Below are 27,212 nucleotides of genomic sequence, written 5' to 3' on the forward strand. Positions count from 1 at the left end.
TCATGTTGTCTACGTGATTCCAATCCGCACCAACCGGCATGTGCACAGGCATGTACACCACCTCTACACCGTTCATCATGCTAAGTCGGCCAATCAAATGCTATTTTTTATGCTAATTCCTTTGTCAAGGCACCTTGTTTCCTCGCACACAGCTTAAAGGTCGCGGTCTGAGCGTGGCTGTGTTTCACTCCAGCGCTGTCTTCGAGACAGCCTGGTTCCTTCACCTGATGAAGGCCGCTTGTGTTGTGGCCGAAACGTCGTGATTTTTGTTGTTTTATTATTTACCTACGTGACTTTACCGAATAGAACCAAAGAGTATGGATCCTTGCAGTCACGAAAGCTTTAAATCTAGAATTGATAACCTCTACGGGGAGGGCTTTCACCTATCTGTTAGAGCTTTTAACAGACTACGGGACAAGAAGTCACAGCTCATCGAGACGCTGACCTTCCTCAAAAGATGCCGCAATCACAAGGTAATACCTATCGCTTTCACACTCATTTCTTCTGCTGTATCTTCTCCGAATTCTAAACAGATTCTGTTTAAGGCCAGCCTATCTTTAATCTCAGAGAGGATAAGGCTACTCCGATTTGAACTCGATACTTTAGACAGGACTCTCCTACAAGCTCATTTAATGTTAACACAAAAAATGTCACCTTCTGATTGGAATCACATAGACAACATGACTGCTTCTTCTGCTGATTCACTGTCAGTCAAATGTAAAGCTAACCTGATTTCCAAATTCAACCACCTATCAAAGAAGAACCCAGTTCCACATATAACAAAACTCGACATCAACAAAATCGTCATTAATCAGAGTAGCACCCCGATTTCGGACAATCTGAAAAAGTACTGGCTAGGGGACTGAATTTTGCTGTCACCCCAAAAAACATACCAGTAGATGATATCATCTCTCAGGTCGATGTAGCCTTCAAAGGCGTGGGACACATCCAAGCAGACGTTGCGAGAGCTGAAATAGCCACTATTCTTAAGAATGCTAAGAAACCCATTAGTAACATCAGCAAAAATGAACGCTCTGAACTCGCGAATTAAAAAAAAACAGAAGTGATATAGTCATCCTCTCAGCCGATAAAGGCAACGCTACTGTTATTATGGATAAAGATTCATACAACAACAAAATCCAGAATCTGCTCAACGATGGAAGTTACTCAAAAATAAAAAATGACCCTACCAATAGCCTAGCGATGAAAACCAACAAGATCATCACAAGTTCGACCTCCCTAATCGACCCAACTAAACGTCCCTCCCTAAATCCTTCTGCTGCAAAAACTCCTAGATTCTATGGTCTTTCCAAGATTCATAAAGAAGGCACCCCACTACGACCCATCGTATCCACGATCAACTCCCCTACCTATAGACTAGCCCGTTTTCTGTCAGATACCTTGCTGCCTTTCACTGGCAAGACCGCCTCAGCAGTACTTAACTCAGCCCAATTGGTCTCTATGGTCAAAGACGTTGTACTGTCCCCTGACGATATCCTTGTCAGCTTCGATGTGGTCTCTTTGTTCACCAAGGTCCCAGTACCTGATACCATTGAAACAATTGAAAATTTGGTCCAACATGGACTAGACGCCGATACACCTGTACCGGTTAGGCACTGCCTCAACAATACCTACTTTACTTGGAATGGCTCCTTCTACAAAAGATATGAGGGTACCCCCATGCGATCCCCCTTGTCACCAGTGATAGCCAATATTTTCATGGAGAAATTTGAATCAGACGCCATCCAGACTTCCACCCTCAGACCTTCCCTGTGGAAGAGATATGTGGATGACACTTTCGTCATTTGGCCACATGGCCTCCCACCTCTGAACCTTTTTCTACACTACATAAATTCCAGACATCCCGCCATCAAATTCACCATGGAAGTGGAGAAAGATGGCAAGCTACCATTCTTAGATGTTCTGTTTGAGAGGAGACCTGATGGCTCATTGGGGCATTCTGTCTACAGGAAACGCACCCACACAGATTCCTACTTGAAACCTGATTCCCACCACCACCCAGCCCAAAATAATTCTCTCATCATAACTTTATACCATAGGGTTCATTGCACTTCGGACCAACATCACCTGACCAGTGAATTAAAACATGTACACCTGGCCCTCAAAAGGAATGGATTCTCTGACCGTACCATCCGCCAAGCTGTTTCTCCCTCCATACAGAAACAACCACTTGATACTCCGGTCAAAACCATCACACTACCATATATAGCAGGCGTTACTAAAAAGACTTCCAATATTCTAAACAAACACAAGATCTAGGTCCGGTTCAATACAGTACACAAAATTCGTGATCTGATGTCATTCCTGACTTACAGTACCCCGGGGTTTACAAATTGAGTTGTACCTGCGGTGATTGCTATATCGGGGAGACAAAGCGACATGTCTCTGGCCGAATTCGCGAGCACAAATCAGATTTGAAACACGGCAGAACGAATTATTCTGCCGTAGCTGATCACTGTTACAACGCTCTGGGTGATCACGATATAATTTTCTCCGATACCAAAGTTCTTTGCAAACCCACGGGTTTTTATCAGAGATTTGTTCACGAGGCAATTCAGATCTACAAACACAGACACAATTTCAACCGAGAAGATGGTTTCAAATTAAGCAACCATTGGAAAGATGTTCTAAATCGAACCAAACATCAAACAAATTTTCAATGGTATAGAATATTTTTTAAGTAGTGGTACCCCAACTTTCGCAGCTCTTAAAAATTCCCTTTTCACACCATCAATAGGTAAACTCCCCCTCCCCCCCCCCCGCGCCAACCGGCATGTGCACCCGCATGTACACCACCTCTACACCGTTCATCATGCTAAGTCGGCCAATCAAATGCTAATTTTTATGCTACTTCCTTTGTCAAGGCACCTTGTTTCCTCGCACACAGCTTAAAGGTCGGGGTCTGAGCGTGGCTGTGTTTCACTCCAGCGCTGTCCTCGAGACAGCCTGGTTCCTTCACCTGATGAAGGCCGCTTGTGTTGTGGCCGAAACGTCGTGATTTTTGTTTTTTTATTTTTTACCTACGTGATGTTACCGAATAGAACCAATGGATTAGGTTACTCTGATTTGAACTCGGTAGTTTAGACAGGACTTTCCTACAATCTCATTTAATGCTAACACAAAAAATAACACTTTATGATTGGAACCACTTTGATAATATGACTGTTTCTTCTGCTGATTCACTATCAGTCAAATGCAAGGCTAACCTAATTGCTAAATTCAACCACCTATCAAAGAAAAACCCAGTTCCACAGATCACAAAACTAGACGTGAACAAAATTGTTATCAATTAGAGTTGCACCCCGATTTCGGACAATCTGAAAACTGTATTGGCTAAAGGGCTAAATTTTGCTGTCACCCCAAAATATATACCAATAGATGATATCATTTGTCAGGTCGATGTAGCTCTCAAAGGTATAGGACACATCCAAGCAGACGTCACGAGAGCTGAAATAGCCACTATTCTTAAGAGTGCTAAGAAACCCGTTAGCAACATCAGCAAACATGAACGCTCTGAACTCGCTAAATTAAAAGAGAGAGATGATATAGTCATCCTCTCAGCCGATAAGGGCAATGCCACTGTAATTATGGATGAAGACTCATACAACAATCAAATTCAGGACCTACTCAATGATGGGAGTTATTCAAAAATTAAAAATGTCCCTACTAACAGCCTAACGATTAAAACCAACAAGATCATCACAAATTCGACCTCCCTAATTGAATCAGCCAAAATTCCCTCCCTAAAACCCTCCGCTGCGAGACCTCCTAGATTCTATGGTCTTCCCAAGATCCATAAAGAAGGTACCCCACTACGACCCATCGTGTCCACGATCAACTCCCCTACCCACAAACTGGCCCGTTTTCTGTCAGATACTCTGCTTCCTTTTACTGGCAAGACCTCCTCAGCAGTACTTAACTCATCCCAATTGGTCTCTATGGTCAAAGACATTGCACTGGCCCCTGACGATATCCTCGTCAGCTTTGATGTGGTTTCTCTGTTCATCAAGGTCCCAATACCTGACACCATTAAAATAATTGTGGATCTGGTCCAACACGGACTAAACCCCGAGGTACCCACGTTGGTTAGGCACTGCCTCACCAACACCTACTTTACTTGGAATGGTACCTTATACAAGCAAAATCAGGGTACTCCCATGGGTTCCCCCTTGTCACAAGTGATAGCCAATGTTTTCATGGAGAAATTTGAATCGGACGCCATCCAGACATCCACCCTCAGTCCTTCCCTGTGGAAGAGATATGTGGATGACACTTTCGTCATTTGGCAACATGGCCTCCCAGCTTTGAACCTTTTCCTGGACCACATCAATTCCAGACACCCTTCCATCAAATTCACCATGGAAGTAGAGAAAAATGGCAAACTGCCATTCTTGGATGTTCTGTTTGAGAGGAGGTTTGATGGCTCGTTGGGACATTCTGTTTACAGAAAGCCCACCCACACAGATTCCTACTTGAAACCGGATTCCCACCACCACCACCCGGCTCAAAAGAATGCTCTCATCAAAACGTTACACCATAGGGCTCATTGCATCTCGGACCAACACCACTTGACCAGTGAATTAAAATTGGTACGGCTGGCCCTCAAGAGGAACGGATACTCTGACCGTACCATCCGCCAAGCTGTTTCTCCTACCACACAGAAACAACCACTTGATACTCTGATCAAAACCATCACACTACCATACATAGCAGGCGTTACAAAAAGATTTCCAAAATTCTAAACAAACACAAGATCCAAGTCGGGTTCAATACAGTACACAAAATTCGTGATCTGATCCCATGTGTAAAGGATGTCATCCCTGACTTACAGTACCCCGGAGTTTACAAATCGAGTTGTACCTGCGGTGATTGCTATATCGGGGAGGCGAAACGACATATCTCTGACCGAATTCGCGAGCACAAATCGGATCTGAAACACGGCAGAACGAATTCATCTGCTGTGGCAGATCATTGTTACAACGCTATGGGTGATCATGAGATTGTCTTCTCCGATACCAAGGTTCTCTGTAAACCTCTAGGTTATCACCAGAGATGTGTTCACCAAGCCATTCAGATATACAAATACAGGCATACCTTCAACCGAGAGGATAGTTTCAAATTAAGCAACCACTGGAAGGACGTTTAAAATCATACCAAACGTCAACTAATTTCTAACAGCAATTTCAAGTAGTGGTGTACCAAGCATATTCCTTCTGAACTTTCAATTTCCCTTTTTTCTACTTCCCCCTGACAGCACATTCTTGCCGATCTTAAATTTTTCTATTTTTTTCCGTTTCTATTGCACACACACAGTGACCCATCCCCCGCACCCTCTACACAACAAAAGACGGATTAACTCAGCCCCGCACCCCACCAAGGTCCCCCTACATGGCTCCTCCCCCACCCCTCCCTTAACCTTTATTTAAGCCAGAGGTTTCCAGAGCCTCGCCACTTGGTGCAGCGATTTTTTGCTGTGACTGTTTCCACCTGAAGACGGAAGCTTGTGTTGCCTTCGAAACGTCGTGTTTAATTTTTTTATTTAATTTTAATTTATTTTTTACCTACGTGTCTTAACAGAATAAAACCAAAGATTATAAAATAAAACCCCAATTCAGGACCCTACTGTGACTCAGTGTGGATTTCTTGGAGTAAGTCTTTTATTATTATAAAGAATTACAGGGGCTGTTTGATGACACGACTAGGGAGCTGGCTTGCACTGCGGGGAACTTAATATTCAACTTGGATTCTGCAACCCTCAATGGCCTTTTTAAGTTCCATTTGTGCATGTAAAACTCGCACAAACAACCATACCCAGAAACCCATAGACTCCAACAGAGACCCACACATTCCTACAGACACTCAGACTCACACGGCAACCCCATAGACTCACACAGAGTCATTTTGACATGCACAGAGACCAATAGCCTCACACAGAGATCCATACACTCAAGAGACCCAAAAACTCACACAGAAATCCATAGATTCGCACAGAGGTCAATAGAATTTTAATCTGAATATTTATTTATACTGGATGAATCTGATGAGCTATAACGATCTGTTTTCACAGACGTCCAATCGGGCGGGTCAGAACATAACAAAAATACAATACAAAAACACGACAGGAAAGGTAAACAAATTGTTTAAATATATACAAATTAAACTGAACTGTTTTTATCTTACCATAGACTAAAATAAACCTGTTGGACTCGCACAGAGACCTTAACCACTAAACCTCGAACAAATAAAACCCTCTAAACCTCTAAACCCCGTAACTATCTAAATCCCTAACCATTTAAACCCATAACCATCTAAACCGCTAATCCTCTCAAACCCTTTACCCTTAACCCTAACCCTCCAAAAACCCCTCACTCTCCAAACCCCTTAGTCTTTTAACCCTAACCTTCAAAGCCATTAAAAACCAAACCCTCAACCCTCTGAATCCCTAACCCTCTAAACCTTGAAACTCTATCCTTCTAAAACCCTAAATCCCTAATATTCAAAATACCAACCAATCTAAACCACAACCCTCTAATGAACTAACCCTCTAGACCCCTAACCCTCTGAACTCACAACCTTCTAAATCCTCAACTTCTAAAACCCTAACCCTCAAAACCCTAACGTTCTAAAACCCTAAATCCCTAATCTAATCCCAACACATTTAAACCCCAACCCTCTAAAGAACTAACCCTCTAGATGCCTAACCCTTAAAACACCTATACCCCTAAAATGCTAACCCTCTAAACACATAACCCACTAAACCCCTAACCCTCTAAACCCATAAATGTTTTTTGGGGGTTAGCTTGTGTAACTATAAATGTGTCGTTAAACCAGCCACCACCCGACACAGCCAATTAGGAAAATGTGTCACATCAACAAAAAGTGCCATTTAGTATTGGAGACTAACCCAATATTAGTTGTGAAAGTCTAGGTGTTAAACCCTCAACTCTCAAACCACTAAACCCCTAACACTCTAAATCCCTAACCCTTGAAACCCCTATACCTCTAAATCCCTAAACACATACCCTTATAACCTCCTCAACTCCTAACCATCTAAACCATTCAACCTCTAACAATCGAAACCCATAAACCTCTAAACACGTAACTCTCTAAACCCTCTAAACTCAAAACGTTCTAAACTCTAACCCTCTAAACACCAAATTCTCTAAAGGACTTTACCCTGAAGACTCCAACCATCTAAACACCTCACCCTTTAGAACCCTAACCCATAAACCCCAAAAACTCTTAACTGTCTAAACCCTTAACCTTCTAAACCAGACATGGGCAAAGTACGGCCCGTTGGGCTTTTTAATCCGGCCCGCCGAACGTGTACAAATATTATTATTAAATTAAATTTTACCTTTCTCCTGTAATGCCCCCATTTCCCCATTAGATGGTGCACTTTGACCGGGAGTTACGACATGTTTTTGTATTTTTCATGTTGGTGCAATTTGTTAAATTGCCTTGCAAATAAATGCTTTGCTACCTGTTAAAGGCCAAATCCTTTCATGTTATTATTTTTACATGACATTTATATTAGTTCACACAAACACTCCATCCATCTGTTCCTGGCCCGGCCCCTCTGTCAAATTTTAGAACCCATTGTGGCCCGCGAGTCAAAAAATTTGCCCACCCCTGTTCTAAACCCTTAAACCCCAAATTGTCTAAACCCATAAACCTGTAAAACCATAACCCTTTAAACCCCTCACCTTATAAGCCTCTAATCCCCGAAACACCGAAACCTCTAAACCCATAACCTTCTCAAACTCGTAACCTTGTAAACCAAAACACCGAGCAATCAAAACCCATAAACCCCATAAACCTCTAAACACCGACAGTAACTCTAAACCCTTAACCCTCTAAACCCATAACCTTCTAAACTCTACCAAATAAAGACCTCAACCCCTTCACCCTTAAAACCCTATCTGTCTAAACTCCTCACCCTTTGAAATCCTAACCCAAATACCCCGAAAACCCCAACCCTCTAAACCCCTCACCCTCTAATCCCCTAACCCTCTACACCCTTAACCCACTAAAACCCTAACCCTCAAAACCCCTAATACGCTCAAACCCTAAACATCATAACCCTTAAAACCCCCCAAACCTCTAAACTGCTTACCCCCTAACAACCCCAAAACCTCTAAACCCCTAAGCCCATAACCTTATAAACTCCTAACCCTCTAAACCACTAACCCTTTAACAATCAAACCCCATAAACCCTCTAAACACCTAATTCTCTAAACCGAGAACCCTTTAAAACCATAACCTTCTAAACTGTAACCCTCTAAAACTCAACCCTCAAAACCTCTTTACCCTTAAAACCATAACGGTCTAAACCCATCACGCTCTAAAATCCTAACCCATAAACCCCCAAACCTCTAACCTACTGAACCCCTAACCTAAACCCTTAAACACAAAATCTTTAAACCCAAAACCCTCTAAATCCTAACCCTCTTAACCCCTCTACCCTTAAAACCATAACCCTCTGAACCCCTAAACCCCTAACTCTTTAAACCCCTATACCCCTAATAGCCTAATCCTCTAAACACCTAACCCTTTAAACCCCTTTACCCTTAAAACCCTAACCCTTTAAACCCCTAACTCTAGAATCCCCTAAACCCCTAACACTCTCAACCCCTAAACCCTATAACCCTCGAAATACCTAAACATATAAACCCCTTATCCCCAAAATACCCCAAAACCTCTAAACCCATAACTTTATAAACCCCTAACCCTCTAAACCCCTAGCCCTTTGTGTAGTGTGTGGTGGGTGTCACGGGGTTGGTGGGTGCAGGGTGTGTGTGGTGGGTGGTGGGTATCACAGGGGGGTGTATGTGTGGAGTGTGCATGTGGTGGGTGTGGTGATAGTGGTCGTGGTTCACAACGATCCATGACCACCACCTCTACTGTGTGGTGGACCGGCCACCACACAGCAGCGCGCGTCGGAGGAGTGAACGGATGGTTCTCCCTATGCGGGCCAGGCCCCCTCGCTTCCTCTTCTCCTCCTGCATCACCATCGCCTGATCCTCTTTCCTTGTCATCTCCTTCTCCTCCACCACTATCTCCTGCACCACCATCTCCTCCTCCTGCTCCTTCTTCATCTCCACCTCCTCTGTCTCCCCCTCCATCTCCTCTTCGTCCTGCACCACCAGCTCCTCCATCAAGGTCTCCTCCTCCTGCACCACCAGCTCCTCCACCAGACTCTCCTCCTGCACCACCAGCTCCTCCACCAGGGTCTCCTCCCCCTCCTGCACCACCAGCTCCTCCACCAGTGTCTCCTCCTGCACCACCAGCTCCTCCACCAGGGTGTCCTCCTCCTCCTGCACCACCAGCTCCTCCACAAGGGTCTCCTCCTCCTGCACCACCAGCTCCTCCACAAGGGTCTCCTCCTCCTGCACCACCAGCTCCTCCACTAGGGTCTCCTCCTCCTCCTGCACCACCAGCTCCTCCACCAGGGTCTCCTCTTCCACCACAAACGTCAGCATCCATTTAGAGGCCAGGGCAAGCGCGGAGGATGGGGGCAGCGCCGGCTCCGCTCTGTAAAGAGATGCGCACGACACCGTTCCAACTTCCTGCTACAGCAGAGATCACAGCCCCCCCACCATCGTCCGCGTACGGACTAACTGTGTGCAGAGATAGATTAACCAGGCTAATAACGATGCTGCAATAATGCAGCATACCTTTGCCCATCGTGGGTCTGGTTACAGAATGGGCATTAGTCTTACGATATCACAAAGGATGAAGGGCTACATGGCAAAGATATGGCTGTCTCATTATTTGTCCTCACCCAGGAACCAATTATAAAAATACATCCGTATATAACCGAATGTATACGTGGGGTTTGAACTGTACATGTGTTCGTTTGCAGGCGGCAGGGCTGGAACTCATTCAAAGAGGGACCTGGGTTTGATTCCCATACTTGGGCCACTTTCTCCGTGTGGAATGTGGAGTGTGTTCTACCCCTTCCCCCCCCCCCCCCCCGTTTTGTCCTGCATTGGTTTCCAAAATCAGAATACATTATTTAGACTGGATGAAGAGGAATCCGATAAGCTATGAAGCTCTTCTTTCACAGATATGCAGTCGAGGCACACGGTCAGCAAGTTACAACAACAAACAAAAGGAGTGCAACGTGTAAAAATGTAAGCAAGTCACAAAAAATTGAGCACATAAGCACAAAGTACATAAAATTCTGCCAGATTTTCAACACTAAATGTAAACTTGGGCAAGGCAGCAAAACATCAACAAAAACAGCCCCAGACCCCTCCAAGACAACACACAGTCCCTCAATAAAATTGTACATTAAAATGTAACTTTCATTCCTTTGGGTTTGGCATTTTCCTCCACGTAACTGAACCCTGACACACGCCACGCAACCAGTGTTGGATGGACATCCTCGCCAGTGTTAGAAATTGAACCTCCAAATCATTCAATCGGGATCGCATAGCAGCAGTAGCAAAAGCAAATTTGTTCTGTACTGCAAACAACTTGGCAGGACTCTACTGAAAAAGAGTCTTGAGACTGAGTGAGGCTCATGCTGGCTAAATAAGGGTAGTAGTAATAAATATAAATACATTAACAGGAGCAGAGCCGTCCCCCGGGTACGGTGTACTGGGGAAACCGCCCCAGGCACCGTGCTTTTGGCGGCCCTGTGCTTCGATGTCACGGTGTCAGACGTCAAATGTCTTTTTAACACGTAGGCTTTCGCACCAGATTGGCTCACAAATGATGACATCACATTCACATTTATCACTATTTACGACCGAAACAGGAGTATTTCTCCACAATTCTGGCCGTCACCTTATGAGGCTGGTTGCAATCCCCGGCAAAATGTCGAAATCGAATAGTAAATGTGGTGGGTTTACTTTCCAACACTGGTGTGCTGATCTAGTAACTAATTGGCACATTTTGTTTACATGATACACCTTACTAATTGGCTGTGTTGGGTGGTGGTGAGTTTAACAACACATGTATATCTATGCGATCTAACCGAAAAAACCCCTGTATTGTTGCTAATACTTCCGATTTAATTGTGACTTGCCCCGGGCCCCACACCTCCCTATGGACTGCCTTGAACATTGGACAAGCAGCTCGTGGCTTACCGTCGCTCAGCAGCTCCAAAACACTGTACCCTGCCAGGAGCAGCAATGGTGGTGGCGGTGGCGTTGCTGGTGGTGCTGGTGGCCACGGTCCGGAGCCAGCTGTGACCCAGCGCCTGCGCTGGCGTCATACGACAATCCGGATCCCATCTGTTGAGAGACGCACGGGGGTCACACGCAGCGCACATGGTGAGAGAGGCGTGGTGAGAGGATTGACGTTCCTTCCCTTCTCCCACGAGGTCCAGGAATGCACGGCAGCAGCGGTAGTCTTGGTAGCAGCGTCAATCCTTCAATACGCAGTACTCTAAAAATGCCCTGAGCCTCGCACTGCCGAGGAGCATCTTTAACGGACCTCCAAAGAGGGCGATCTTAACACCGGTGGTACTGGTCATCGGCAGGTTAACTCAGCTCCACATCTTCCTGGTTATCGGTGGAGAGCGATCGTTGATCACCTTGGTGGGGGAAATCCTCATGGGGAGGGGGGAGGGAGTGGGGGATGATTCTTACCGCAGGCAGGAGCTGACAAAGTCAACAAACTCCGGGTCGTGGCTTCTGAGTGCCCTCTGAAGTGACAAGCTCCCTGGCACCCTTCTCTTGACTGGGCAGAACATCATGCCCAAACGATCTGCAGGAGACATGCACAGCAGGAGAAACACACAGTCACCAACCACCACTTTGCCCACCTACCCACTCGCCCACGCCCCTATTTACCCACCCACTCACCCAAGGAATTGAAAATACAAAGAGACCCCCCCCCCCATGGCCACCCCCCCAAAAAAACTACAACAGCTCCAGGCCACACCCTAACACTGAATCCGGTCGGATGCTCGCCCCACCCTTCAACTCACCAAAGTAGTGCATTCCGTCTGGAGCTGCATCCATCATGCATTTTGGAGGCAACCCGAGGATCTGCACATGGTTGAGATAAAGGCAAAAGTCACCCGTGTGGCCGCAGCAGACTGTAGGGGCAAGTGTTTTTAGTAGTGAGTAGAAACAGCAGCAGCAACAGTAGCGGCACCTGTTGAGGGCTAGGACTGTGGCACACACAGAGAGGGGATGGTTGGCCATATTGAAGCAGGTACACACGGCACCAGGTACTCATTTGAGGCTGATTTGTACTAGGGGATGCCCAGTACCGGTTCAGATAATCCTCACTGATGTTGGCCGTGAATTGGAATCAAACTCGCATTAGCAGGTTTGTAGCTGAGCACGCTAACCGCTACACCACTGCTCCCCCCACACGTACAAGACACACACGTGTACACACATAAAACATACGATGGCTGCCATTCGCCAGATCACCAAGTAGCCAATCGCCCCCCCTCTCCTGGCTCCCCCCCATAGCCTACAACTTCAAGAAAGGAGGGGGGAATCACGAGCGGGTGAACGCCCAGTTGGAAATACCTCCATGCAGCACGGGAGGTGGTCGTCGCAGCTGTCCGACTGGAATAAATTCCTGCCGGTCGCCAACTTCGCCACTGTGCAGCCCAGTGCCCACATGTCCACTGCACACGTTAATCTGTAGCCCAGCAATACCTCCGGAGAGAGGTATTGCAGGGTCCCACCCACATGCAGAGCTGCACAACAACAACAAATATATATGTAGGTGTGTGTGTATACTCACTGTGTCATGAACAGCATCGTTATCACACACTGTCACATGTACAGACACTAAGAGACTTGCACACACACACACACTGGAACACAGACACACCCACAGGCAGAAACTCACACCCAGGTGAGGTTACTCACGTTGCCTTTTCACAAAAAAGCTGGTGCCAAAGTCCGTGACCCTGACGGTGCCGGTTACGGGATCCTTGAGTAGAACATTTTCCTAAAGGAAGAAAGGCAGAAGGAATTCACACTCGGAGGTTACGCCGATATCATTCAGCCAGCAGTGGATCAATCACGTACCACGGTACAAGCTAAACAGGGGAACTAGGTGAGGCGTAGCGCCGTCATCAACCTTGAGTCCAGTGCAACATTCGCTGTTTTCTGACAGCTGCCACTGGGGGTGCCCCTTTCAATTGCGTCAAGATGAGCGATGTTAGTCGAGGCTCTATAGACAACTTATCCTAGTTGCTCAGCTGCCCGATAACGAGTTACGGACCAAAAACCACGCTCGAGGGCGCATGGATTTCGTGACGCCTTCCACCGCGCGTTTGTCTTGGGAAGTTTTCCATTCACAGCATGGAAGCTGACAACGGGCAGCTGTCAGTTCAAACGCGTGTTTGGCACGTTTTGAAAATCATTCTTTTCAGCTCCGGTTTGTGTTTCCCAAAGTTTGGGGCAACGCTGTGATCTACATTGCTAGTTTTATCTGTGGTGAGTCCCCCAATAGCGACACGACTCTACACGACAGTTTAATTCATACCAGATCATCACCAGAGGTAACGTGACCCTGCTTCCTTCCAGATAGACGGACAGAGCTAACACATCGACCCTGTGACCAACGTGGTTAGTTTTCTCTATGGACCGAGTCCCCAATAATGACACAACTCCGGAACAAAGTCACGCTGAATGCTGTGTCCACTCACTGGCTTGATGTCCGCATGGATGATGCTCCTGGCCTTGGTGTGGCAAAGGAACTTGAGGATGCCCCTGGTGTAAGTTTTCACCATCCCCATGTGCAATTTCCGGAACCCCGCTTCCGTAATCACATCATAGAGGCTCTCCCTGTGAAAGAGGCAGCAGCAGCAACAACAATGACAACAACGAAGCAGCGTCAGTGTCATACCCTGCAATACTGCGTGGATTCTGATAACGACAATATTAATATTATATTTGCACATTCACGACTAATATGATTCATAGCTCAGTGTGGGTTTAGGTCATCGGTTTGCTGATGAACCAAATCAGTTAGCACATCTGTCCACTTGCTTTCATTGGCTCTGTTTCCGGGTGGTGGAATTATCCATTAGGAGATACAAACTCCACGCAGAAAGGCGTCCGAGTTGAGAATCGAACTCAGGGATTTTCACCGAGGGGCACAAGCGTCACCACTGCGCTGCAGCCAACCTGCTGATCGAGTGGAGGCGTGGCTATATAAAAGTGGGCAGGGCTGATTGAGAAAAAAGGAGTGGCCTCGTGCACCCGGGACACATGACAGCTCCACAGTACCGCAATGCGTGGGTGGCACAGGAATCCCAAAAGTAACATCTAGCCCCGGTGGTGTGACGTTACCACCCTCCCCTGGTGTGGAAGAGATTGGGGCTTTGATCCCGACCGTGACGCATGTATATTTTGAGTTTGCATGTTCTACCCCTGGTCACGTGGATTTTTCTCCGGGTTCTCTGGTTTGTCCCTCCACATTTAGAAACTTGTGTTTAGAGTATTTGGCTGCTATACATTTCCACATAAGCCACTTTTTTTAGCTATAATTTGTAACCAGGCCGCTTGTGAAAAATAACTGATAGGGCAGTGGGCTTTACCTGTTAAATAAAAGTTTTAGTTTAGCTAATGTAGTTAACCACGCTATGGGGGGTGGGGGGGCGGTGGGAACACATGGTACGTACTTCAACAGCTCCAGGACAATGCAGTGGTGTCCTCTGAAGTCAAAATGGTTCAGGACTTTGATAACGTTGTACTCCTCATCACTGCCCTCGCCCTGAAGTTCCAGAGCCATCTGGAGCTCCTTTCTCTGAAATTTATCATCCTTGGAGCTGTGCAGAGAAAATCCACAAATGAATCATGACTTAGACTTGCTAAAGGAATGACCAGAAACAAATTCTATTCCGAATTAAATAAATAAATATGCGTTCCCCAAGTGTAATGGCATTGTGAGTTCCGATAGCGCGCTCATGGAAGGTTCCAGAAAGGATCGGGAAGAGGATCAAATAAGCAAGGGATAGAAGGGGGTTTGGGGTGTTGCCTGAACGTAGTGATTCCCTAATGTGTGAATTGAGCCGACTCCGAGCATGGCCCCAGCCACACTCAGGATTCCCAGAAGCTGAGCCAAGCCACGGCTGAGCCACTCATGTATCTTTAACAGCAGCTGAGCGGCTCAAGCCTGAGCCAAACCACGGCTGAGCGAGAGCTGAGCCTGAGTTTTAGAGACTGAGCCACAGCTGAGTCGTGACTGAATGTGGCTCTCACAGAGCAAGGCATTATAACGTGGAATATCATGGGACCTCCTTTGCCAGTACCAAAATATCAGAATAGATTTTCCATTTTTTTCTGGCAACAAAACAGGTGTTAAGATGTTAAAACACCAAACTGAAACCTTTTACAAGGAATCATGTCTGCATTAACCATAATACTTGTGGTCAGAATGCAAACAAAAACATACTCTGATAATATATGCATTGTCTTTGAAACTGATTGGTCCACACCAGAGACAGCTTTCTTTTGAGCCTCGTCTCAAAAACGATGTTAGACCAGAGGACGCCAAAAGGCGTACAGCACAAAGACAAGCGTTATCAGAGTAATGAGAGCTCAGGGTGAACGGCTACATCATGGACCTTCTTTGGGAGTATATTTTGGTATTGGCAAAGGAGGTCCCATGATGTAGCTGCTATAACGCAGAACGCACACGTTATAACACGGAACACGCCCGTTATGACATGGGACAACCCCATTACAGCGTGGAACACGCCTTTTATAGCGTGGAACGTGCCCATGATAACATGGAAGGCTCCCGTTATAACACGGACCGCACCCATTATAATCCGGAATGCTTCTGTTCTAATGCAGGAAAGCGCCCATTATAACGTGGAATGTGCCCGCTATAAAATTGCAAAGCTGAGCGGTATGACACAGTAGGCGGAATGCGGAATGATCACGTGACGTGACAGCATGCCATCCGTTATTGATCTCTTTACATCACTGTGTGCGTGTATTTTATCTTGCAAAACTTTATCGTTACATTATATATGGGGATATTATGTTTGCTTAATGTGCTTTCCCTTAATGCGGCACTTTTCAGGAATGCATCTACCGGGTTAAATGAAGACTTAATGTAATGTAAGAGTGAACTGATCCAGAACAGGGGGAGAACATACAAACTCCACACAGGAGGACACCCGAGTCAGGAGTCGAACCGGGGACCCTCTACGTGAGGCACGACTTGTCACCACCTCATCACACGGCCGCCCACAGCACTTGACGTAACAACAACGTCGTCCTTGTGACGACACCACTCTGAATTCTTACCTCAATGGTGATCTCAAGATCTTCACTGCCACCAGGGTGTTCATCTTGTGGTCAAGGCACCGGATCACCTGGCCTTGAGCTCCATCCCCAATCTTCTTCAGCACCTCATAGCGGTAGTGAAGGTGCTCATGGTGGACCTGCACAAAATTACACAAATTTAGACTGACTATATTTTGAAAATCACAACATGTGAGCATTATTTTACGAAATAATTGCTTTTATTAAGTATTTGGTTTTCTTAAATCTGTAATTGTGGAATGCTCTGATGTCTGCTGGCCGAGTCACCCTAAAAAAAGCTCTTTAGCTCAATGGGCTTAACTTGGGAAATAAACTTCTGATTGTGAAGTGTGTGGGAGAGTGCACGTGTGCTTTCTCTGGTTGGTTGCTGCTTAAATTGCAATGACAAGAAGCCACGAACCCCGCGACCGCTGTGCCCTGTGACCGCCCCCACGGCGGGGGCTTTGTGGCGAGTCTCACCGGAATGTAATGATGTTCGTGGTCGTCGTATCCATCGTTGTTGTGTCCCCGGGATCTGTTACGGAGCGCAAAGTACCATACTTCCTGTATGGCGACAAGCTCCAGCTTCTCCCGGTGGGTCATTTGTGGGCCAAAGAGAGCCAGGATTGCTGCAGGCAAGAGAATAACAACAGCTGTCGGTGATCTTTCATTTAAGCAGCACTGCCTCAAAAAGTCTCAAGATTCCTTTTCAGGAGGTTCCTGCAGATGCTTTACAGAGAATGGGGGCGACGCTGCTGCCATTACGTCTGCTGTGTGATCCCAATTTGAGGAATTTGCAGGGGATTTGGATGTTTTGGCCAATACCAGTTATGTCCGTATGTTAAACCGTGCTTCGGCAGCCCTGCTAATCAGAAGTGAGGGGGAAAGGCAACAAACTAACAAGTTCGCAAAAATTATTGATTTAAAAGTGCATCGCTCCAGTGGCTGCCTAATGTCGGAAGAGCATTCCAGATGACTGCAGAAGCACATCTGAAAGCGTGCCATGCAGTGATCATCTTTGTTCGATGTCCAGCTATATGCAGCTCTGAGGACATCTTAGGTTGCTTGGGTTTGAAAACGGGGTTAACGAATTAGATAAATATAACACAGGTATGCCAAGAAGGATTTTATGAAATAAGAATAGCTTTTACCATTTCTGGCACAAAAACAGGTGTTAATATGTTCAAACACCAAATAGATACCTTTTGCAAGGCATCAAGTCTGCATTTACCACACGTACTTGTTGAAAAATATGCAAACAAACATGCTCCGATAATATATGGGCATTGTCTTTGAAACTGACTGGCCCGCACCAGAGACAGCCTTCTTTATGACCTTGTCTCGTCGGTGTTAGACCAGAGAACGGCAAAATTCGAACGGTACATCACCCATGCAACATGGCCACCATGAAGTCCCCCATGCATCATGGTCACTGTGACGTCCCCCTTGAAACATGACCGTCGTGATGTCCCACCATTCAGCGTGGCCATCTTGACGTCACTCATTTCTATTCTTACCTTGTGGCGATTTGCTGTGGATGGAGCCGGTGCGCGCTGAGGACAGCGCACTCCACGTGGTGCAAGACTCGCCGTTACTCCGAGCCTCTCCAGCTCGGCTGATCTACACACACAAAAACAAAGGTCCACCACATGGGCTTGATTAAGATGTTGGAGCAAGTGCAGTGGGCGAGCACTGAGCCAGCATCTCTGACATCCTGGGCTCCACATTCAGGAGGGTCCTGCCGAGATGTTGCCAGTTCTCAGCGTTGGGATATTTGGCCAATATCAGTTGCCATGCTTGGATTTACAATGAAAGACGTGTGGATTTCGAGGTCACACGCAGGTCAATGGGATCGTTCAAACTGTTAAGAGGAGTGAGTGGGACTCGGGCCGGACGAGCCATGGCTAGGAGGGACAACAATGGCTCACGGTCAAGAATAATAATGGAGCGACAACCAAGGAACAGAACACATCAGAGAGGAGAGCCGCCAGAGAGATGGTGCGACGAAATCGGCGCTTGGCGGATTATTCCATCACAGGATGTGAGGGGTAGCAGGGTCTCAGGGAGGGAGGCGTTCATCCATCAGTGGATAGATAACAGCGCTGTAGATGCTCACGCGTAGACGGGCACGTACACCAACAGGATCTCGGAGAGACACTCTGATAGACCCGCACACACTTAGGCGGGCAAGGAGAAGCACACCCAGGTATACAGGTGACAGGTAGGCACACGCAGAGGGGAGAACACACGTCCACCCATACTTCACCACACGAGTCGAGGAGCCACATGTACCTCCATGGTAGCAACTTGCAGACGAGGGTGCTCAGAGCTCACGGTGTCTCTCGCGCGGTCCGGGTCTCTGCGTGGAGAGCGGCAGACAGAGGCAAGGGACACGCAGAGTTGAAGGGGCATGACACACCCACGTCTAAACCCACGTCACGTCACAATGCGGACTCTCATCAACACGGACTCACATCCTCACCAGTCACACAATACGAAAAATACAAAAAACAACAACTGCCATTCGCCACTAAGTAGCGGTGATGTGACCACGGCGCCTGTGCCAGGCCAGGTGCACTTTGAGACCACGTGAAGTGCCGAAGGCTCACTGACAGGCGGTCACAGGTCAGACCCAGGTGCCATGAGTTGTCTGACTGAGATGACTGTGCCAACTTGCTGCATTTTAGATGCCCGGCTCAAAGGTTGTTGTCGTGAGCGTTGCTCCTCTGTTCGGACACCACTACTAACACTACTCCTAACACCACCAACACCACCACTACGAACACCACCACTACGAACACCACCACTACGAACACCACTACTACGAACACCACTACTAACACCACAATTAACACCACGAACAAAGATCCCCCGTATAGCCTTAACAGACTGTTGGGGTAAGTGCTGTCCGCGAGCACCTATGAAGGCCGCCACGGCACACGAGGGGGTGGGTAGCCAACACCACGCCCGGCCGCCTTTGTCTCCCCAGTGGCAATGTTTGCACCTCGCACCAGATACTCATTTAAGGCTGAGTCAATCTAGGGTGAGGCCCAGGACCAGTTCAGATAATCGTCACCAATGTTGACTGTGAGCGGGAATCAAACCCAGGTCGCCAGGTTCTTAGCGCAGCGCGCTAACTGCTACACTACCCCACTAACACCATCACTAACACCACTACTAACACCACCACCAATAATACCACCAACACTAACACCACCACTAAGACCACCACGAACACCACTACCAGCACCAATAATACCACCATCACTAACACCACCACGACTAACACCAGCAACAAAAATTCCACCATCACTAACACCAACAACAACAATCGCCATTCGCCACTAAGTGGCGGTGATGTCACCACGACGCTTGTGCCAGGCCATGTGCACCTTGAGGCCACGTGAAGTGTCGAACGCCCGCCCGCTGGCAGGAGGTCACGGGGCAGACCCAGGTGCCACAGGTCGACTGAGTGAGATGACTGGCTGATGCACCACCTGTGCCCCTTACTGTGCCAACTTGCTGTGCTTTAGCCATCCGGCGCTCTGCTCGTTGTTGTGAGCGTCGTTCCTGCGCTCTCCGTTGTTGTTGGAGGGCGACTGCCTCCAACTGCCCAGTAGCGTCCTTCACGAGCCTCTTCCACAGAGGCCGATCTTGACACAGCTGGTACCAGTTATCGGCAAGTCCACTCAGCTCCACATCCTGCTGTACCACATCATTCTATCTCTTCTCTAGCCCGTGCTGCGTCCCTTCAGCCCCCTCGATCCGGCCAAATAAAAGCTGCTTGGGCATGCGGTGATTGGGCATGCGGGCTACATGGCCCAGCCAACGCAGCCTTGCCTGCCGGAGGAGCTCACTGATGAGGCTTTGTCCAGATCTTTCGAGGATTTGTGAGTTCCTCACACAATCCAGCCTGGTTAAACCCAGGATTGATCAGAGGCAGGCCAGCCTCAACGTTTCTAACCGGCAAAGATGTTCCATTAGGGGGGTCCACGTTTCACAAGCGTAGGGAAGGGAGGGAATGACTGTGGCTGAGAAGACCCGAAGCTTCGTGTGGAGCGACAGACCAGGTAGCTTCCACACAGCGTTACGCAACTGCTGAAAAGATAATGCCGCTCGACTGATTCGAGTGAGACCTCTGCTGTTAAACCGGAGACGGTCATGAGCACACTGCCCAGGTATGGGAAACTTTCCACTCTCTCCACAACTGCCCCATCACCGATTGGGAGTTGTGGAGGTGGAGTGCCCGATGGTACAATATACCCAGGCAGGTGCTTCGTTTTGGTGGGGCTGATGGTAAGGCCCCACCTCTTAGTGGCACACTCCAGTTTTAGCAGCAGCGCCTCCAACTCCTCCTCTGAGTGAGCCGCAATTATCACATCATCGGCATACATAACGTGGTTGACCAATAGGGAGCCATCCCTTGACGGCATCCGGGCAATGATCAGCCTGCCACTGTATCTGTACCAGATGGAAATTCCTCCGGTACAGCTACTGAAGGCCTCACAAACTACGTGGTCGAAATAGATGTTAAATAATGTTGGAGCCAGAGGACATCGCTGTCGCACCCCAAGGTGAACAGGGAATGGCTCCGACTCCCGGCAATGTAGTTTTACCCGGGTCCGCTCACCATAATGAAGGTCCATAAAGATCGTGAGCAGCGGGTCAGGGACTCCGAAAGCACGAAGAACCCAGAGCCCAGGCCTACTGATGGTGTCATAGGCCTTTACCAGGCCAATAAAGCAGAGATGTAGGTCTTGTTGGAATTCCCTACACCTCTGCTTTAGCAAACGGACAGAAAATATGGCATCTGTGCAGGACCACCCTTTCCTGAAACCACAGTGGGGCTCCGCAAGCCTCTCCTCAGCATGCCTGGTAAGGCAGTGTTGAATAATCCTTGCCAGGACCTTTCCTGGCACACTGAGGAGTGAGATGCCCCTGTAGTTGTTACAGTCTGTGCGGTCTCCCTTCTTAAAGATGGGGACCACCATGGCATCCAATCACCTCACTTACACCACCATCACTAATACCACCAACACCACCATCACTAACACCAGTAACACCACCACTATCACCACTACTAACAACCACAATCACTAACACCACCATCACTAACACAACTAACACCACCACCATCACGAGCACCCCCACCACTAATACCACCAACATTAACACCACCACTCCTCCCCCTGCCAGTATGGGACACCAAAGACAAAGATCCCCGTAGAGACTTAACAGGCTGTAGGGGCAAGTGCTGTTAGCCAGCAGTACGTATGAAGGCCGGCACGACACACGAGGGGGTTGGATTGCCAGCACCACGCCCGGCCGCCTTTGTCTCCCCAGTGGCGATCTTTACACACCACACCAGGTACTCTTTCGAGGTTGAGTCGATCTAGGGGAGGCCCAGCACCGGTTCAGATAATCGTTACTGCTGTTGGCCTTTAGAGGGAATCCAACTCGGGGTCGCCGGGTTCATAGCACGGCGCGCTGTCAGCTCTACGACCGTTCCACACACACACAGACTCACACAGAGCCTCGCACACATACAGACTCACACACACAGAGACTCACACAGACTCACACACACACACACAGACTCACACAGAGACTCACACACACAGAGACTCACACAGAGACTCACACACACACACAGAGACTCACACACACACAGACACAGAGACTCACACACACAAAGAGTCACACACACACACAGACTCACACATACAGAGAGTCACACAGAGAGTCACACACACAGAGACTCACACAGAGAGTCACACACACAGAGAGTCTCACACACACACACAGACTCACACAGAGACTCACACACATACAGAGAGTCACACACACAGAGCCTCACACACAGACTCACACAGAGAGACTCACACACACACAGACTCACACAGAGAGTCTCACACACACACACAGAGTCACACACACACAGACTCATATAGAAAGCCTCACACACACACAGACTTGCACAGAGAGACTCACACCACCACCGCCACCACTCACCCACAGCTCGGTTCCACTCCTGCTCTGGGGTCGGTCCGCGTCTCTCTAACGGCCAAACTGCCAGTCGGAAGCACGTGGCGCGAGAGGCGGGGGTGGTCCAAGGTAACCACGCCCCCCGTGACGTCAGAGCAATGAGCTCCTCCCCCTCACACCTGAGCTCCTCCCCCCCTGCCCCCCCTCGCGACCACCCCCCATGGTCCGCCATTTCTCTCCCCCTCGCTACCCCCCTGCCCCCCCTGGTGACCCCCCTTCCCCCCCCCGCCCCTCCACATTCGCAACCCCCCATGCCCCCTCACAACCCCCCATGCCCCCTCACAACCCCCCATGCCCCCTCACAACCCCCCATGCCCCCCCTTTTTCTCCACCTAACGAACCCCCTCTATGCTCCCCCTCACCCCCCCCTTGCCCTCCCTGCCCTCCCCCTCGTGACCCGCCCCTCACCCCCCATGCCCCGCCCCCCTCCCCCGCTGCTACTTCCGGTCAGGCAGGGGGCGAGTGGAGGCGGCGCGCGCTGTGGATTGTGGGTGGCGAGCGGCTGATTTGGATTCCCGCTCACGGCCACCGTCAGTGGCTCGCGAAAGCTTCTGAAGCTGCGGCTCGCTGGGCCTCCTCTACGTCGACTCAGCCTGAAGGTGAGAACCTCGCGCGGTGTGCACACATCAGCAGTGGCGGCGGTGGTGGGGGGAGACAGAGGAGGAGGCGCCTGGCCCACAACCGTCACGTCCTAGACGCCTGCTGAGTTCACGGCGCTGCTTCAAGCAGAGCCCGGCCCTGCTGCTGCTGATGATGAGGCGCTGACGGTGGAAACCGGCCCCAGAGTGGCCCTCGTGTTGAGCCATAGCTGATGAGAGGCACTCCCAGACTGCCGTGTGTTTTTATCCCTGGAGGGACGGGTTTGTTGTGGAGGCGAATCGCCTGCTGCTGGAAAAGGCATCCACTAGAGGCCGCTATATAGAGATATTTGGTCTACTCTTCCACGCTGGTCCGGACGTGTTGGAGCAAAGTGGCCATGCCCACACTTTACCCCACCACACGCAGGGCGTTAGCTCGCTGGACTTGCAATGCAGAGGTGCAGGTTAGATTTCATTCCCACTCACACCCACCGACACTCACTCAGCCACCCACTCAGCCACTCTCTGGGCATCTATGAAAAAGAGCTTCATAGCTCATCGGATTCCTCCAGCAAAAACATACTGATTCTCACCCACCCACTCAGCCATTCACCCACCCACTCTGGCACTCATTCACTCACCAATTCACTCAGCCACCCACTCTGCCACCCACTCAGCCACCCACTCTCTCACCCACTTCGTCACCGGTCGCCCACTGCCACCCACCCACTTGGTCACCGGTCACCCACTGCCACCCACCCACTTAGTCACCGGTCACCCACTGCCACCGGTCACTCACTCTGCCACCCACCCACTCTCTCACCAACCCACCGACTCTCTTGCCAACCCACCGACTCTCTCGCCAACCCATCCACTCACCCACAGGGAGACACAAGGAGACAAGGGGACCCACATGGTGTGAGAGTGTATCAGCATCATTGTGGTTGTTGTGGTGGTTATGTTGGTTGTTATGGTTGTGGTGGTTATGGTTATATTTGTGGCAGTAGTGTTTATACTTGTGGTTATGTAGCTCGTGGTTATGGTTATATTTGTGGTTATGGCGATTATGGTCGCAGTGATTGTGGTTATATTTGTTGTGGTTATAACCCGCGATGTATTTCGTCGAGGATGGATGCCGCCGCGTGCAGGAGTTGGGCGAGGCGGGAGTGAGCCACCTGAAGCGCCCTCTCCGACGGTGGTGAGCCGCCGGGCGGCCGGGCAGTGAGCAGCTCGGCCGGCGTCGCTTCTCCTCCCCCTTCCGGGGCTGCCAACCCCGGTGGTGTTGAGTCGTCCTCCTCTTCCACTGGAGCCCTGGTACGAGTTTTTCTTCGCGTCTCCATTATAGCGATTCATCTTACTATTTGGCTACTTCTGACGCCATTTGTAGTGGGTGGAACGGAGAGCGAGACTTCTTACCGAAAGAACCAAAGAGTATGAACTTATATGGTTTATTTCACCTATTTTTAGTGGTTTGCTACCATTCCCTTTGCACTCCTATCGTTTTTGTATTGTTTGTTGTTGTGACGTTATGACCCCGTGCCCCCTACTGACACATCTGTGATCAAAGAGCTTTATAGCTCATTGGATTCCTCCAGCACAGAATCAATACCGATTCTGATGAGACCGGAACGAACACGTTTGAATCGAATCGCGTACTTCGCTTTACTAAAATAGTTGTGGAATCGATTCTTGTGGAATCTGTTCTCGTGGAATCGAATCATCGATATTAATTACAGAGATTCACCATCGATATTAATTACAGACATTAATCAACGACGTCGCTAGGAGTATCGTGGTGCTGCTCTGCAAACCTTCGGGCTACTATCAAAGGTTTGTTCATGAAGCCATCCAGATATATAAACACAGACATTACTTCAACCGAGAAGATGGATACAAATTGAGTAATCATTGGAAGAATGTTATTAACCAGGTAAAACCTTAACTGCTTTATGGTGTTGCCTTAACTTTCCGCATCTCTAATTTCTTAAGCTTCCCACTCCCAGCCCCGCTCTCTTCAGCACTCCCCTCCTCATACCCCCCCCCCTCTCTATCTCTCCTCCCTGATCCTCCCCCCTTCTCTTACCTATATAGTCTCTTGTTTACAGCAGCTCTTTTGCCCACGTCGGCAATTGTTTCTTGCTGTGGTTTGTCCCACCTGATGATGGACGCTTGTGTTGCGCCCGAAACGTCGTGATTTAATTTATTGTATATTTTATGCCTATGTGACTTTACCGAAAGAACCAAAGATTATAGCCCAAGAGAGTTTGTGTAGGTGGGAGCGGTGTTGTAGCACAGTAGGGGGCACAGGTGGTGCATCGGCCAGTCATCTCAGTCAAGCAACCAATGGCAACCTGGGTCTGTCTGTCTGTGACCTCCTGCTGCCAGCGGGCGTTCGACGCTTCATGTGGCCTTAACCTGCACGTAGCCTGGCACGAGCGCCGTGGTGACATCTCCACCACTTCGTGGCGAATGGCGGTTGTTGTTTATGGTCGTCTCGCGATTAGCACTACGCTGCACTACTAACCCAGCGACCCGAGTTCAATTCCCGCTCAAGGCCAACACTGTTGACGATTCCGTTCCTGGGCCTCCCCTTGGTCAACTCAGCCTCAAATGAGTACCTGGTGCGTTGTGTAAACATCGCCACTGGGGAGATTAAGGCGGCCGGATGTGGTGCTGGCCACCTACCCCCCTTGGTGTATCAAATGTGCTGCTCGTTAACAGCACTTGCACCCGACAGTCCTGTCGAAGGCTACATGGGGGATCTTTGTCTTTGTTTGGTGTTGCAGCTGAGGAGGCGCAACTGCACGGCGAGTACCTCTACCGCAAGGCGCAGGAGGCCAAGAAGGTCCTCGTAGAGGAGAAGGCGCGGCTCAAGAGGGCGCTCGATGGTAACGGGCGGCAAGACGGATCTAGAGATGGGCTCGCGACGACAAGACGGACGAGAGACAGCGAGACAGATTAGAGACGTTGAGACACGCAAGACTGACTAGAGACGGATCTCTCTAGTCTGACAATACAGGCGACAAGACAACCGCGCGTTGAAAGCGTTTCCGAATGAATCCATGCTTGCGCATGATTTTTCTTCCTTGTTAATTCTCCCCTGCCCGCCCCCTACCCACTGCCCCCTGTCCCCCTGACGTCGTCACCGAAGAAAACCTGGTGCTGCCTACGGACCTGCGGTGGGAGGCGCTTGAACTCCAGAAGGCCGTGGAGTTCGACCAGGGAGGGGAGGGTGATCTCACATCCCTCACCATCACGTCTCCTCGCATCTCTCTCTCTCTTCCTTCCCGCGAGACTCCCGAGGCAGAGGGATAAGCGTCGCGCGTCTCCGCCCGCTAGACACGCCGAGTCGGCGCGCATCCCCGGCTCGCCGTCGGTCCTTCCTGCCAAGCGGTGGCACCGTGTTTTGCCGCGGAGGTTCGTGGATCGAGAACGGCGGGCCCTCAACCCCCCCCCCCCACCGGTTTAATGGATTTAATGCCGCAGTTGCGTTGACCATAAATACTGCACGGCGATTGCTTCCCAAGTGGACTTTGAAAAATCCCATGGCGTGAACGCGGAAAAGAGTCGGCCGTGTGTGTGTGTGTGGTGGCTGGCGTAAATTTTGGTAGAATGTCGAATGAAGGCGGTGGTCACCACATAACGTGTGCTTCTGGAGCAGTCTTCCTTCTGCAGCGGTCTTCCTTACAATATTAGGAAGCCACTGGAGCTTTGCACTTTTAAATCATCGTCTAGATTGACAAACTCATTTCTTGAGAACTACTTTTTGTGGTTAGTTTGTCACACTTCCGATTACCACGGTTGGCTACGTGCTGTAACAAAGAGGTTTAACATGCACTGACGCACTCATTCACTCACTCATCATTTTACTCAATTTACCCACTCACCTGCCATATCACCCACCCACTCTTGCAATTGGGACTCATCCAGGTCTCATTAGTGCTCAGCTCGCTACACAAAATCAACGCGATCACTGCAGAGTGATATTCTAAACCATTCCTGGTCGCTCCTTCCATCCACCCACACACACCTTCACTCACCTGCATGGGGAAGTATGGCAAATGATAACCTACCCTCTCCATCCCCCCTGCCCCATCTACCACCTCTTTCTATCCACCCCCCCCCCGTGTCAGTAGGAGTGAGCAGCCACATGGATGACGAGTACCGCTGAGCCGGTGTGAAGGACCCACATCATGGCGACGAGCTCACGCGACCCCAGCTCCCTCCTCAAGCAGTTCATCAAGGTGCGGGCACGGGGTCACAGGGGCTACAGGGTTTGGGGTCACACGAGGAATGTGGGTCCTCGTGTATTGCATGTGTACAAGCG

General features: G+C 49.1%; 1 protein-coding gene across 1 annotated transcript in view; it reads left to right on the top strand.

Annotated features, from left to right (window-relative positions):
- Positions 1 to 27,212, top strand: part of LOC142929217 (U3 small nucleolar ribonucleoprotein IMP4-like) — a 70,400-nt gene that overhangs the window by 34,984 nt on the left and 8,204 nt on the right. Inside the window, 4 exon segments of the mRNA XM_076069973.1 lie at positions 25,672 to 25,773; positions 26,037 to 26,117; positions 27,022 to 27,073; positions 27,075 to 27,129. Coding sequence (XP_075926088.1) covers positions 25,672 to 25,773; positions 26,037 to 26,117; positions 27,022 to 27,073; positions 27,075 to 27,129 — 290 coding nt within the window.

Source organism: Petromyzon marinus, chromosome 27, assembly GCF_048934315.1.
Source record: "Petromyzon marinus isolate PM22_M1 ecotype Great Lakes invasive population chromosome 27, UKy_Petmar_22M1.pri1.0, whole genome shotgun sequence".
Classification (NCBI taxonomy): Eukaryota; Metazoa; Chordata; class Hyperoartia; order Petromyzontiformes; family Petromyzontidae; genus Petromyzon; species Petromyzon marinus.